Below are 15857 nucleotides of genomic sequence, written 5' to 3'. Positions count from 1 at the left end.
ATATATATAGCTTCTATATTTCTTTGCACCAAGTAGTACGTTACACTTATACTACTTATTTAACAGACAACTTTCACACTTTTACTAATTCTACTTATACACCTTATAAGGCTGAATAAAAACTTAAAAAATACTCTCAAAGTAGATGTTTTTTATTCGTGAAATATGAAATCTGATACGTGGCAAAACCAAGGAAAATTCATCGCAAATTTCGCTAGCAACACTAGCAATATTCACTCACCATGTCCCGTATTTAACCCAGCAATGACACTTCGCGAGTGATTTAATAACGAATCGCTTGTCTACGGATAATCACATCTTCCCAATTTTTCTCGCTCGACAATGTTCGACGATTAACCTCCCGATCTCTCTCGCTCCGAGTCCCTCCAATTTCGAACAGCGAGCTCCATCTAGTAGAATCCAGGGGAACCGCACATCCTACCGGCCTGTGTTGTCCCCTCTGCACGATAACCTATAAAAAGCTGGGAAAGAAACGGTGAGAAGCGGGTCGCTCGAGCTTACTGGAGATCTGTCGGCGCGCGTGCGAAATTCGCGGTTTTTAAAATGGACGACGAGACCGACCAGGAGACTACGATCGAGGACGACTACTATACGTTCCTGAACATCTCGAGAAACGTGAGAACGCCTCGATGATCTGTTCCGTATGCAATTCGCCCGGTTTTCCAAGGGAATAGAAATCTCGTACATCTTCCACGTGACACCTTCGTCTTCAGCACGCTGACGTAACGATACTCTAGAGAATTCGTTTCCTTGCGACCGACACGAGGAATTGCGGATAAATTAATTGGAAAACGCGACGTCGATACTGCCTCACTCATTCTTAACATATTATTTATCTTGCAACACAATTTTTGGTTGCAGAACGCAAATCCGTTTGATCTTTGCATTACAAACGAGTGGAGTCATTTTAAATCCGTCCCTTTTTAGCTTTTCTTTCATAAAAGTTATCTTTTATTTATGATGTAATCGTATGGTCTCTGTTGTAATGATTGCATTCAATGTTCTAGGCTAGTCCTGAAGATATTAGCAATGCATATCGCAGACTTAGTAGACTCTATCATCCAGACAAGCATGTGGATCCAACGCTTAAAAAAGAAGCTGAAGTTCTTTTTAATCGCACAAAGAAAGCTTATGAAGGTATATTACAATATATTTAATACATGCATATTTATATCAGAAGAATATTGATTTAGAATTTATTTCATATAACTGATATCTTGCAATTATTTTTGTTATTTTTTTATCATTACTATATAGTATTATAAAATAAAATATTTAATTGCCTTCTTTATTTATTTGCAATATGAATTCTTAGATCATTGAAATTATATGTATATTATATTGGTTTATTTGTTTAAATATGAATCTTGAATGTAAAATGCTTGGTATTGTAGTGTTGAACGATCCACATCAAAGGGCGATTTACGACTCACTGGGAATCCGTGGATTAGAGACAGAGGGATGGGAAATAGTACAGCGTACAAAAACGCCTCAAGAGATTCGCGAAGAATACGAAAGGCTGGCGAGGGAGAGAGAGGAGAGACGACTGCAGCAGCACACCAATCCCAAAGGCACTGTAACGGTAAACATCAATGCCACTGATCTTTTCAGTAAATACGATGAAGATTACAGCGATGGGTAAGATCGATCAGTCTAAATTAACAATTACAATTAAAACATTAATAGTATTATGATAAAACACAGTAAAGAGATTGTTTAATAATGAAATTTTATTATTAAGCAGTATTATTAAATTTTAACAAATTAATAATTATAAATCCTTGATTAAAAAGTTATGGATCTAGTTTCAGCAATGGACTGTTTTCATGCATCGAAGTTAGCGGGATGTCGTTTGCACAATCTATTGAAGCGCCTTTGACCCTGAGAGACACCGTAACTATGTCCGGTCAACTAGGAACTCAAAACGGTACGGGTTCCGGGTCCATCAATATCTCAGCGAAAAGGCTAGTATCTTCAAAGGGTTGGGTCGAAGTCGAGGTCGGAGCTGGCAACGGTCCAACGTTCTCCCTCAAAGCATTTCGCACGTTAACGAAACGATTGTTTTGTGACGGTGCAACAATACTGCAGTTTACGTCGCATGGCGTGAAAGCTGGCTACGTTGGGAGTATGTTTACTTGCGATTTTTGTAATATAAAAGTAACCATATAATTCTTGATCTCTTATATTATTCACATATTTATTTTGTTTTATGTAAGGAAGGATATCTTGAACAAAATTGTTATATTTATAGCTCTTGCGATGCAATTGGATAAACACATGGTAGGATACCTTACGTACAGAGCTGGCATTCAAGACGCCATGAGCACAATGATTGTAAGAGACACGTCTCAATCGTACACGGCATTTTCTATACATTTCGGACTTCTACATTCTTTCGTCAGCCTTAACTATACTTACAAAATGGAAGAGAAGCAACTTAAGCTTCGTGGTAGTGTCAAGTTAGTACTGTCAACGTTTCTTTATCCCATTATCAGCAAATTTAATAATTATGTATAATTTGTTCTATATAATTTATAGAGCTGGAACATTTGGTGCATTTCTCGAATACGGCGCGGAAAAGAAGGTCTCCAAGCATAGCTCGGTCTCGGCAGCTGTACGCATCGGCGTTCCAACTGGCGTCACGTTAAAACTTAGATTGAGTCGCGCCTCGCAGGCGTACACGTTCCCTATCCATCTATGTGACGAAGTTCTTCCAGCTCCGATCTTTTATGCCACTGTAGCACCTATAATCACTTGGACGATCATTAAGAAGCTCATAATCGATCCCGTCGTGAAAGAGCGAACAGAGCGCGAGAAGGAGAAACAGAAAGAGATGAACAAGTCCAGAATGTTGGAGAAACAAAGGGAAGCCAAAGCGGCTACTGAACTAATGAAGGAAACCGTCAGCAGGATAAGAGCCGAGGAGGAATCCAAGAAAGGATTAATCATTACCAAAGCGTTGTATGGTCGATTCGTTTATCCACAAGATCGAGTTGCCACGGACGAAAGCGGACACAGAGACGAAATGATAGACGTAACGATTCCTTTGCAATGTTTAGTCAAGGATTCCAAACTAATCCTTCATAAGGCATCTAAGGTGCGCTCTTATAAACTCATCTCTTAAGTCAAAAGTCTTTATTTCATTTAAATCTTATTTCTTATTTTATATTTCAAAATCTTCTATGTCTATATTATAACTACAAAAATATACTTGACGGAAGACGCTACTGCGTCTCCTGATATATATAAAATTTGACATTTTATTTTACACAAATAAGATTTAATATGTAAAGAGGATCTCCTATAATTAAGGTAATAAGCTGTAAGTAAAAATCAAAAGTAATCGACTATGACTTATTAATCTCTAGCTAACTAATATTTATTTTTTCCAAAATTACAATTACCTCATTTCATTCTGTCACCGATTGTTAAAGCTTTAATCTCTGTAATTTCTTATAAACCAAAGTATATAAAGTGAAAATTGAATTGAATATTTGTAAATCATATGAAATCGTATGTTGTTATAGAGCCAACTACCTGGATTTTATGATCCATGTGTGGGAGAAGATAAGCAACTTTTGGTACAGTATCTCTTCCATACTCATACGCATGAATGCGTTATACAAGATGATGCACCTCTTAGGATACCAGTCTCATGTAAGAGTTCGCTTGTCTGTTACAAATAAATTTGTATTTAATGATTTGTCGATATATTATTTGTATGTTTCAGCACACAAAGTGAATACTACTTGACATACAGATTCAACATCGAAATCAAAAACCAGTCGTCGCAGTTCCCGTCATTGATTGACGTGTTACTTTGGTATAGATTTGTTCATTTTTAGAGGTTTAATTTTACATAAAAGGCAAAACATTAAATGTTGATCCTTTAAACTTTGTACATTAATGTCGTTTCTTCAGTAAAATGGTATTTTATTATTTGAAAATAATTATAAAAATATTTTAAATATGTTACATTTCACAGAAGTTTTGCGAAAAAAGTGTTCTATAGAAAAAAAATAGATCTTCTCTTACATAAATATTCAGCTGTATTCACGAACCTTTTAATCATGAGCTGCACTGAGATGTACTCATTTTGATCATTGAAGTCGTATTCCAAATATTTTAGAGTAAAAGTCAACCTGAACACAAATCTATTTACTGCCTTTAGAAATGTAATGATATACATACATACCACATAAAATAGAAAACATATTATAATTCCAAAAATCATATTGATCTTTTAACAGTCTTCTAAAGATCATTATGAGTAAAAAATAACAATCAGCCATAGAATTATATTACATATGCATATTATTACATATTGAGAAAAACATTTGTTAATTAATTGCACAACATCGGATTACATCGGAGTTAAAAATATTAGCGTACGATTTATTCTTGTACAAAATAGATCGTTTTGACGATAATGTGTATATAATTATATACATAACTTCAAAAAATTATGTATATAATTTCTAATCATATAAAACAGATATCTATATAATCATCTATTCTATATACCTGCAGAAATATATTTGTATGTATATATATTTACAAATAGAGGGACTATAAATAGCTCGACATTATATCATGAAATAAATTTGCTCGTTGAATTATAACAAAGATCCTTAATCAGATTGAAATAATTTAGTTGCCAATTTTTCTTTCTAGTATGTTATTTTTCTAGTTTGCATTTTTCATTACTTAACAATATAAATTTATTAATTACATTACATGCTAGTACTTAACATGACAGATTGTAAAAAAGTGTTCGCAGTTGTATCGGAAGGTAAGAATTTTCCGATCAATTTCAATTCATCATTCTTCGCCTGTAGTTGAGACAGTGGAGTCCATGAGCGATCTTGTTCTAATCTAAACGAACCCATATAATTCTGTGAAGGAGCCGAACTACCCCATTCCTACAGATACAATAAAAAAAGTTAGATTTTACAAAAATACTTAATGATACAAAGATATTTACTTCTGGGCTAAGCATGGAAAAATAACGCTGTCCTGATTCTCGTTGATACAAATGATAGATGTGACCAGGTTGTTTCACGAAATTGCAAGATACATGATGCAACTTAGCGTTCCGTTCCGCTTCCAACAAAATACCCTCAGCCTGTCTTTGCAAAAATCTAATCTGTTCTGTGATCACTTGTAATTTGTTACATGCATTAGCTCTTACACAGTTATCTGCCTATATAAAAAGAAATAAATTAGTAAATATATAACAAAACTATTATAATTAAATTATAAATAATTTAATTATAAATATTACACAGATATCATATATTATACCTTTTCAATTTCCGTAACCAGTGCCATTAAATCCTGCTTACTTGATTTTGCTACAGCAGCTGGATCAATCAATGATATGCCTTGTGGCATAATATTTCTTTCCACTAATGCTACTTTAATAAAAAAATAATAATTATAAGTAAATATTATTACACTGAGAAGAAATATAGTTGTGGTAACTAGTACAATGCTAAAATTTAAATACTTGCAACTAGTTTTAAAAAGTAATACGAACCAAAGTAATACCAAATATTATAAAAATATAGTATTCAGTACTATTTTAGTTCTTATTACTTCGTAAAACTAGTTGCAAATATTTAAATTATTAGAGTTAATTTAGGAGTTGTCAAAACTATATTTTTCTCAGAGTGTACATTCAAACTTGTCATTCATTTATCACAAATTATACCTGTATTTGGAAAATCATGCAGACTATTTGCTGCATCCGTGTTGCTATTATCCATTATATGTACAATTAAGTATAATTACACAACAAAATATATTGATTAGATAATGTACAGTAATTAAACAAATAATACAAATTTTTTAATGTTTAAAAGTTCAAAGATTTAAACATACAATAAAATAATTCTCGCCTCATTTTTGGAACAGACTAGAAAAACATAACACTATTCATTAAGAGACTACACAAAATCGTAGAATTATATTGAATTTAGAGAAACATTTGAAATTCAATAAAAAAGAATTTCGCAAAGCAACACTAACACACGAAAATAGATATTTCTTTCGTAATTAGAACAAAGCGTATCTGAAATTCAGATGAACGGTCGCATTAGAAAATCTCTTACGCGAGATTCTCGTATGTTGATTGGCTGTCAGAATAAGATTTTAAATATGCAGTCCGAAAAATAGTCCTCTCTCCGAAATAATTCTGAATAGTCTTTCATTTATTACATAAACTTTTCTAATGAAGAATAGCAGGAAAAAAGAAAAAGTAAAAGAGACAGAAGATAAAAAGTAAAAATTAAGAATAAAGAAGCAGAAAGTACACATTTGTAGAGTGGGTTTTAAGGCTTGGCGCGAAAGGAATTGACATGGCCAGTCGATGTCGATACCAGCGACTCGTGAACTGGAAAGACACATAAAGGTTCATTCTAGCTATCTTTTTATCCCAGCCTCTTTTTCATGTGATAGCCAGGTGGACAAGGTGGGCATTTTCGAGCATTTAGCTTTGCGGCCTTTTATTATGTATAACGCTGTATGAAATTCTGTGTCGCACGACGCCAGAAAGTTCGTGACAGTCCCTGATACGTGAAGCGATTGATATCTTTCCCAGATCGCGCGTCGAAGGCATGATTACGACGGATTTCGTCGGTTTTCCGCAATCCTCGCGTTTACTAATGCTACGCTGTCGCGCTATCGACTATTATTCTTACGTCAGGAGTTGTTAATGCTGGAGTTGATGCTGTCATCCGACGTCCTGACGAATGTCTCGCGCGAATGTCGGGTGTTACTTGTAAACAATGTCCTAACCTCGAAATTTCTTTCAGATGTTCACGGCTAATGCAAAGATAATTAAGAGCGGTGGCTCGGAGCCCGACCAATTTGAGGCGAGCATCTCCAATGCTCTTCTGGAACTGGAGATGAACAGCGACTTGAAGTCGCATTTAAGGGAACTTTACATCACTAAGGCGAAGGAACTAGAAACAAATAATAAGAAGGTGAATTTCAATTCCTTATGTTCGTACAGCATGAATCATTCCAGCTATAGGTCTGTTTTTTATTCCTACTAGATTGCATTAGAACTCTTGCTTTTATCACAGGCCTGTCCAATTTGAACTCCCGAGCTAAAACGCAAAACCATCGATGCAAAAAGATTCAATGTGGGTAAGATTTTGAAGACTGTAAAATATTGATAAGCATCTAAGTGATGCTAGTCAACAGTTTATAATTCTTAAGATCTTTGATTGAATTTTTTTACATCAATGGTTTTGCATTTTGGCTCTGGAGTTCAAATTGGACAGGCCTGTTTTATCAAATATAAATATATATCTATTTCAATTTTTTTAATTATTTAATTAAATCTCAAAAAAATATACTAATTTAGGCACAGAAAACAGACTAATGCTTATATTCATAGTAAAGCTTATATTTCATTCCTTCCTTAAATTTATCTTTAAATATCATATGAATTATTTTATTGGCTACTAAACATCTAGAGATAAATTTAAGGAAATTTTAAATGTAAAGTCTGATTATGAATATAGGCATAAATATTGCAATAACATTATAAACATTGCAGCAATATTACAGCAAGCTTCTATGCTGTATGTTAATGTGTATTTTTCTGTTTAATACCCTTGAAGAAAAACTATTGAATTGCTTGTATTTTTTACAGTCGATCATCATATATGTACCGATGCCAAAACTGAAGGCTTTCCAAAAGATTCAAACAAGGTTAGTACGCGAGCTGGAGAAGAAGTTCTCTGGCAAGCATGTAATGTTCGTCGGCGAACGTAAAATCTTACCGAAGCCGACGAGAAAGACACGTACAAAGAACAAGCAAAAACGTCCTAGAAGGTAAGAAAATGAAAATGTAATATTTATTTTTATATAATTTGACAAGTGTAATTTAATTATAAGTCTGTTTTTTATCCGTTTTTATCAATGTAGATTTATTTATCTTTTGAATGAGCTTTGATCTTGATGATCTTTAATCTTCATTCAATTTACTCTTTATCTTTTTTAATTCTTAGAATTAGAAAAAGATAAAGGGTTAATTGAATCGAGATTAAAACTACATTGATAAAAATGGACATTAGTTGAATTTTTTGTACAGTTTATCTTTCTTTTTTCTTTTTACGATTTGAGAGGAAAAAAAAGAGAAATTTTTTTTTCTCAAGAAATTCAGTTAAAGAAAATAGATTTTGGCCTTATTCTTTTTTTGCTGAATCGTGCCACTTTTTGTATGATTTATTTTAAATGAAAAAAAACTGTACCATGTAAGAAGTACACAAAGAGAACAAGCCATAATTATTGTATGTGTCCACAGTTATTGTATTATTATTATTATTTATTATATTATTATTATTGCAGTATTATTATTATTTTATTTATCTGTAAAAACCGATTATTTTAATATTCAATACATGCACTATCTCGAATTCTGACTAACGTTATATAATCTATATTTATATTTTAGTCGTACATTAACTTCGGTATATGACGCTTTGTTGGAGGATATTGTTTATCCTGTAGAGATTGTGGGTAAACGAATTCGAGTAAAACTCGATGGGTCACAAGTTATCAAAGTTCATTTGGACAAAAATGAACAAACGAATATTGAACATAAGGTACATTTATTGAGTTTTTCTGCTCATTTTCTATACAGAATATACTTTATTCATTTAATATTATAATGTGATTCAAATTTTAATTCATCTTTTGACAGGTCGATACTTTCGCTTCGGTATATAAACAACTGACTGGACGAGACGTAACATTCGAATTTCCCGAATCTTATGTATGATTTATTAAATATTAAAACATTTGAAATAACGTATTATTTGTTACATTTATATTGATTTTTGTATCATTTTACATTTCCCTATTCCTTGTTCAAAATAATTATTTACTATTTGAAAATTTGCCGAAAAATTTTTTTATTGCAGTTTAGGATTTAAAAGAGACAAAGAATAAAAATCGTGAATGTATCAAGTAATATCGAATTAAAATATATTTTTTATTTTATAATTTCATTTTTAGTTATAATTAAATATCTTAATATTAATATATATGTCTTTCATTTGTAACAAAAATAATTCTAGTAATTTATAAAAGTATCATTATTTATTACTATTAATTATTAATTATCCATAGAAGAATTCTGAATATCATTTTTATTATCAAATAAAAACGAATAGTGTGCGAAAAAAGTATAATTTTATTCGATTATTTTTAATTTAATTATCGAAACATGAGTTAACATTTTTTTTCTGTATATATTTAATAACGTTAAATGTAAAAAAAATCAAATCCAAAAAAAAAAAATTTGCGATTCGTTATTGTAGTTATTTACAGATAATTGTTGATTTCTTTCTTTATAATGATTTACAAAATAATATCTTTTCCATCTATTTCAAATTTGATGTGATACTTATAATATTTTTTATTTATTATTTCCCAAAAATAAAACTTTTTGTTATCACATATATGAAATAAAAATAGATTGAATCTTCTTCCTTTAACTCTTTCTAATTATATACTTTTTCTGGGATCAAAATGATCTCAAAGTTCATTTAACCGACTGCCATATTCACAAGTTACGTCCTATGAAGTAAAAAAAATTATTGATTAAAGGGGTCATTTTAATCATGAAGGATTAAATTATAATTTAATTTTGATATTTATTGAAATATAATAAAAAATCTATGTAGATATAAGAAACAAATTTGGACGCTAAAAAAAAATTAATATTATTAAACGTATAAATAGAGTATAAGTTTGAACACTTTCGAAATAAAATTCTGTTCTCTTTATTTAATTTAATTTTTGAAATAACTATCCATCCAATCGGGAAATATTTTTAAAAATATTAACTTTTTACACAATAATAGAAATAAATATTTTTTTTTCTGAACATCGGCTTAATCCTTTGCATCTCGATAATAAAATAAAACCAAAAGTTGTACAAAAATCAAAATAACATCAAAATGGCATGAAAAAATAATCATTTTTAAAAAGTCAAGATGACCTCATTCAATAACTTAATTAAACGATAATGTAACTTTTCCATTATATATGTGACTTTTTTATGATTTTTGGAATGTAAATCGTTTTGTTTGGAATAATATCTGGAAAAATTTTTCACATCTCAGCAAACAAGAATAGATAAAATGGATTGAAATTTTTTCTATCCGAGTGAGTATTTTAAATAGCGAATATTTTTTTTTGGATTTAATTGGATTCAATTGGATTCAATTAGATGCAATTGGATTGAAAAACTGCATTTCCTATTCAAAATTTTGAATTGAACAGTATTCACAATGTGTGTGTTGTGTACAGAAAAAGCTAATATTATTTTTAAATTGAAATGCATCATATAATTATATAAAATTATATAATCATATGTTGTATATGAATAAATATGCTCCTATCCCAGCAAATGAGATTGAAATGAATTGATATGGATTGAGATTTTCAGAAATATTGATTCATGAATGTTTTTGAAAATGAATGCTTTTCAATTCTTTTAATGCGTACTTTAAAATCATGAAACTAGATTGGATGGGATTCGAGCTGACACTAATTTAATATTCGGAAAAAAAAAACATTTATATTTAAGGATTACAAATTTTATTCCTAAGACATTTATAATAATTATACCTGAAATTAACTACTTCAAATTGATATTAAAAAACCTTAGTGGTTTGAAACCTAGGATCTCTGCATATGATTCTATAGTAGTACGGAACTCTATTCGTATATATAATATACGCAAGTGCGATTCCGCACATGATTATAGAATCGGATAAAATATCTATCTGCATCTATATAAAGATGACCTACTTTATCCATTTCTGACGTTAAATACGGGCATTATATCTGTTTCTGACTGCAATTGCGTATATACACACCTTATCGCATACGTAAATGCAAATATGTTCTTATCCGCATGACTGTAGAATTGTATATCTAACTGCATATCCCAGACAGCACAGAATATTTATGATAAATATTTTATTAATATTCATTTTTTTAAATGTTATACAGATATTTCATACATATTTCATACATATTTTGTATACAGCTTTATTCCAAATATTATTAAAATATAGACTAAATATAATATAATAATGTAACATTTTATGTAATATTTCATGTAATATTTTTTTATTCAATATTTTCAATATTTTCAATATTTTTTGCTGCAGCGCTTTCGTCGTAATCGCTCCCAGCAAACGAGAATGAATTGAAATGAATTGAAATGGATTCAGATTTTCAGAAATATTGATTCACGAATGTTAAAATGAATGCTTTTTAATCCTGAATACATTTTTATTCATCATTTATCATCACTTATAGGAATTGCATGGAGCATATCTCTATATACCTTTCAATCTAAAAATAATATTAATTTTTTCTGTGCATTGTGAATACTGTTCAATTCAAAATCTTGAATAGGAAATGCAGTTTTTCAATCCAATTGCATCCAATTGAATCCAAAAAAAGTATTCGCTATTTAAACTACGCATTCGGATGGAAAAAAATTTCAATCCATTTTAATCCATTCTTGTTTGTTGGGCTGTTGACGTTGGTTGCTTCTGAAATTACAATAATCAACGATTACATATTACAATTATATAGGGTGAATCATTTTAATCGAAGGAAAATATATCGAAAAATATGGAAGATACAGAAAAATGTTTCAGACAAAAGTTACATGGTTTAAAGGCGAATATAAGATGGTAACATTGGTTTGATCTTAGATAGTCATTTGAAAGTTATCTTCAATGTCTTAAATAGAAACCCTCATTTTTCATTGCATATTCTTGTAGCTTACCTCGAAAGTTTTCCAAAACACTACAATAAAATATTTTTTCATTAAATACTTTTCGAGTTATAAAGTTCGAATGTTATAGTACCGCCGATCAAGGTCATTGGAGATTGTTCCTCTTATTTTCATTTTTCAGTGCTTCCATATTTTTTGAGATATTTGCCTGGTTCGATTAAAATGACTCACCGTGTATAAATATAGTTCACAAAAAAACAATGTTAAAAGCGCTTTTGTGTATATAGAGAGGACTAAACTGAGTCGAAAAGTCCTCTACCATTTTGCAATTTTTGCAATAGTTAATGAGATATTAATTACTAAATATTGCCGATTGGTTTTTAATAATTTTTTATTCAAATACTATCAACTTTACAGAAAAATGACAAGAGACAAAAATTGTTTATCTTCTTCTCATAGAGCTCTAAAAATTTTTTCAGAATTTTTTATCAACTTTTCAGTACTGCATTTTTTTAACAACTATTTTTACCAACATAAAAAAATACGATACTATAAAATTATGAAAAAATTCTCAGAACTTTATGAGAAAAAAATAAGCAATTTTTTTCTTCCGTAAAGTTGATAATATTTGACATTTTACAAAATTATTGAATACCAATATTCAGTGATTTGTAGTAATTAATATCTTATTAACTATATGTGTCAAGCAATTGAAAAGCATCCAGTATTACTTTACCGATATCTTCTTGTGTATCTGCGAAAGAAACGTCAATACTGTTACAATCATCATTGTTTGCTTCTGAAACAATGGTAATGCACAAAAATTTTGAAAATATAACAGTATACTATTAAAAAGTGAAAAGTGAAAGTATTATTACTGACTTCGATATTACATCCAGCAAACGAGAATGGATTAAAATGGATTAAAAATTTTTTTCTATTCGAATGCGTATTTTAAATACTTTTTTTGAATTTAATTGGATCCAATTGGATTGAAAAATTGCCTTCCTATTCAAAATTTTGAATTGAATAGTATTCACAATGTGTGTGTGTTGTGCACAGAAAAAGCTAATATTATTTTTAGATTGAAAAGCATAGAGATATGCTCCATGCAATTCCTATAAATGAATAAAAATGCAAGATTGAAAAATATTTATTTTAACATTCGTGAATCAATATTTCTGAAAATCTGAATCCATTTCAATTCATTTCAATCCATTCTCATTTGCTGGGCACTTGGAATTATCAGCAACAATATTTACTGTTTATCATTAATAATACGCTATTTCATTTTCGTAAATTACTGATTTTTTGCAAATTTTCTTTTAGAAAATAGTAATCTCTAAAGATGAATCAGTGTATTAACACTCCAGCAAATGAGAATGGAAGGATTGAAATGAATTGAAATATGGATTCAGATTTCCAAAAATATTGATTCACGAATGTTAAAATGAATGCTTTTTAATCCTGAATGCATTTTTATTCGTTTATAGGAATTGCATGGTGTATCTCTATGCTTTTCAATCTAAAAATAATATTAGCTTTTTCTGTGCATTGTGACTATTCAATTCAAAATTTTGAATAGGAAAAGCAGTTTTTTAATCTAATTGAATCTAATTGAATCCAATTAAATAAAAAAAAAGTATTCGCTATTTAAAGTACACGAATAAAAAAAAAATTTCAATTCATTTTAATCCATTCTCGTTTGCTGGGACTTTCTCCTCTCTTTCTCTCTCTCTCCCTCCCTCCCCTCCCCTTCTCCCCCTCTCTCTCTTTTTCCCTCCTTTCTTTCCCTTACTATACAGGATGTTCAGTGTAAAAGTCCGCATGACTTTTCGAACACTTTCGACAGTTTAAAAAAAAATTGAATGTTGAACATTTATTTCTTTCTTACAGGCTATAACATGCAATAAAAAAAATAAAAAAATTTCAAAGTCTTCTTAAATTTTTTAAATGGCACCATACAATTTTTTTTCCATAATATTGTAAGGGTCTTCAAAACGAATTCAAATTATTATCGTAATGTCATCTTTATTAATGTAACTTGATTTTATTGCATGTTTTATTAAATAAGTACATAATATACATGTATCATAAATATCCAAAGAATACTATTATAAGCAAATCAGTAAAGAAAAACTGTAACTTATATATGTATATATGTTTATGTTCTATATCTAGTCAGAAGTTATAAGCGTTGCTGTTATAAATAATGATGCAAATTTGATATTAAGTATCAATAAAATCAATAAAACATTAATAAAAATGACATTTTAGTAGTAATTTGAATTCGTCTTGAAGACGAATTTTTTTATAAAACATTTTAATGTTTTTTTATTGCATGTTATAACCTGTATGAAACAGATAAATATTCACCTTTCAATTTTTTTTTTTAAACTGTCGGAAGTATCTGAAAAGTCATGCAGACCGTTACGCTGAACACTCTGTATAATAAAATCGATCAATTTGTTAATAAGAGCAAGCTAAAGTATTACACAGCATCAATTTCTAACATCTATACAAATAATATACAAAAGGCATATACAATATGCATTAAGACTGTTTAAGACAATAATATGAAATATGAAAAAATACCTTTCACTGTCTTCTTCTCAAGCTTGTTGCGATTAAGTTCGCTAATTTTTTTGCTGATGTAAAGCGATACCTTACGACTCTCTATCCGTGCATCATATTCCGTGTATTTTTGATTATTAATTAACCAATATCGGTAGATATCTGTAAGAAAATTGATTACGCATGAAGCAAATAAATAATGAAAGAAATTGAAACAATAAATTATTTTTTTAAATAAATTCATACCTTGTATGGCAAGAACTTTCGTTTCGTCCAGTTTTTTTTTCGGTTCTCGATTTTTATACTTGTTGCTAATATTGCCGCTTATACTTGAAGCTTGTAAAACTTTATGTCCGAAGACTGCAAGTGCAAGATTCTTAACAACCATCATATGAGATTTCGTACAAATGGCAGACTCATAAGTCACCTTTGGCAGCCATACATTTCTTCCCAAATGTATCTGTAACTTATAATGAATATTAGTAGAAACAAACTACATATTAGTAATCAGATTTTGTTAGATTTTTACAAATAAATATATCATATTCTAACTTACAATATTATCAGCTTTTCTTATAAAACCTACGGGATCAGTGTTTTTTCCCTCAAGACTTGTAGCATTTTCAATCTCATCGGCGCAAGCTGTAAATATATGTAAATATATCATTATTTAAAAAAATGTAATATATGGGTTTTTTTACATTACATTCCGGGAGAAAATAGTTAGATTTTGTAATAATTTAGCTAGATATAGACACAGATAGAAGTCGTAACGTATAGAACTCGGACAGAAACCATAGGAATTCTCAGACGCGGTTACAGGTAGAAACGGATGAGAATCATTGCGTATAAAGCACGAACAGAAATGATTAGGATTTTCAAACGCGATTGCAGATAGATGCAGACAGAAATCATAGCGAATAGAAACACAGACAGAAACCGTTACGATTAGCATATATATTTGCAGATAGATACTGAAATAAAAATTGCTGCGTATAAAACACGCATGAATACTGTTAATTTCTATACGTAATTGCTTTTAAATGCAGTCATAATAAGAGTACGATAGGATGCCGACAGATTCTGATAGACGCATTCTCTTTAAGGCGATAATGTTTTATCCGCAGCTGTCAGTATTGGCAGTTGAAGCAGTTTTGCAGTCGGAAACAAATACTAATTAGCATTAATAATTTTGTATTACAAACAAAACTGATTGCTGTTAGTTAGAAATCAACAGACATCCTATCCTAAACTAATCTGTCTGTATAATTTTTACCCAGGGCTGTGTTTGAACAAATAAATACACACACACATATACACACACGCATGCATACATGCACGCACGCACGCACGCACGCACGCACGCACGCACGCACGCACGCACGCACGCAGCAACGCTAACGCTAACGCTAACGCAACGTCAACGACTAACGACTAACGTACTAAACGTACCTTAAACGTACTAAACTACCTTAAAATTACTAAA

The 15857-nt window shown here is 30.3% G+C and overlaps 3 protein-coding genes across 3 annotated transcripts; 2 read left to right on the top strand and 1 right to left on the bottom strand.

The window, feature by feature from the left end:
* Window positions 1–564: 564 nt before the first annotated feature.
* On the top strand, window positions 565–3774 carry LOC105621121 (dnaJ homolog subfamily C member 11). The gene is made up of 8 exons (XM_012202592.1): window positions 565–636; window positions 1029–1158; window positions 1416–1659; window positions 1827–2146; window positions 2273–2480; window positions 2560–3118; window positions 3549–3678; window positions 3752–3774. The coding sequence occupies exons 1-8, from the start codon at window positions 565–567 to the stop codon at window positions 3772–3774; spliced, it is 1686 nt and encodes a 561-aa protein (XP_012057982.1).
* Window positions 3775–4754: 980 nt separating this feature from the next.
* On the bottom strand, window positions 4755–6060 carry LOC105621120 (uncharacterized protein C1orf50 homolog). Its single transcript, XM_012202591.1, has 4 exons — window positions 5735–6060; window positions 5326–5438; window positions 5006–5224; window positions 4755–4943 (listed from the first exon to the last, which is right to left on the bottom strand). Exons 1-4 carry the CDS (start codon window positions 5787–5789, stop codon window positions 4755–4757), a joined length of 576 nt encoding a protein of 191 aa, XP_012057981.1. The 5' UTR covers window positions 5790–6060.
* A 331-nt stretch (window positions 6061–6391) lies between these two features.
* LOC105621119 (40S ribosomal protein S7-like) lies at window positions 6392–8864 on the top strand. Its single transcript, XM_012202590.1, has 5 exons — window positions 6392–6493; window positions 6837–7007; window positions 7685–7866; window positions 8489–8639; window positions 8738–8864. The coding sequence occupies exons 1-5, from the start codon at window positions 6392–6394 to the stop codon at window positions 8813–8815; spliced, it is 684 nt and encodes a 227-aa protein (XP_012057980.1). The 3' UTR covers window positions 8816–8864.
* Window positions 8865–15857: the final 6993 nt, after the last annotated feature.

This window comes from Atta cephalotes (genome assembly GCF_000143395.1).
Source record: "Atta cephalotes unplaced genomic scaffold scaffold00032, whole genome shotgun sequence".
NCBI classification, from domain to species: domain Eukaryota; kingdom Metazoa; phylum Arthropoda; class Insecta; order Hymenoptera; family Formicidae; genus Atta; species Atta cephalotes.
The sequence above is the reverse complement of the archived record's forward strand: the minus strand, read 5'-3'. Positions and strand labels throughout refer to the sequence as shown.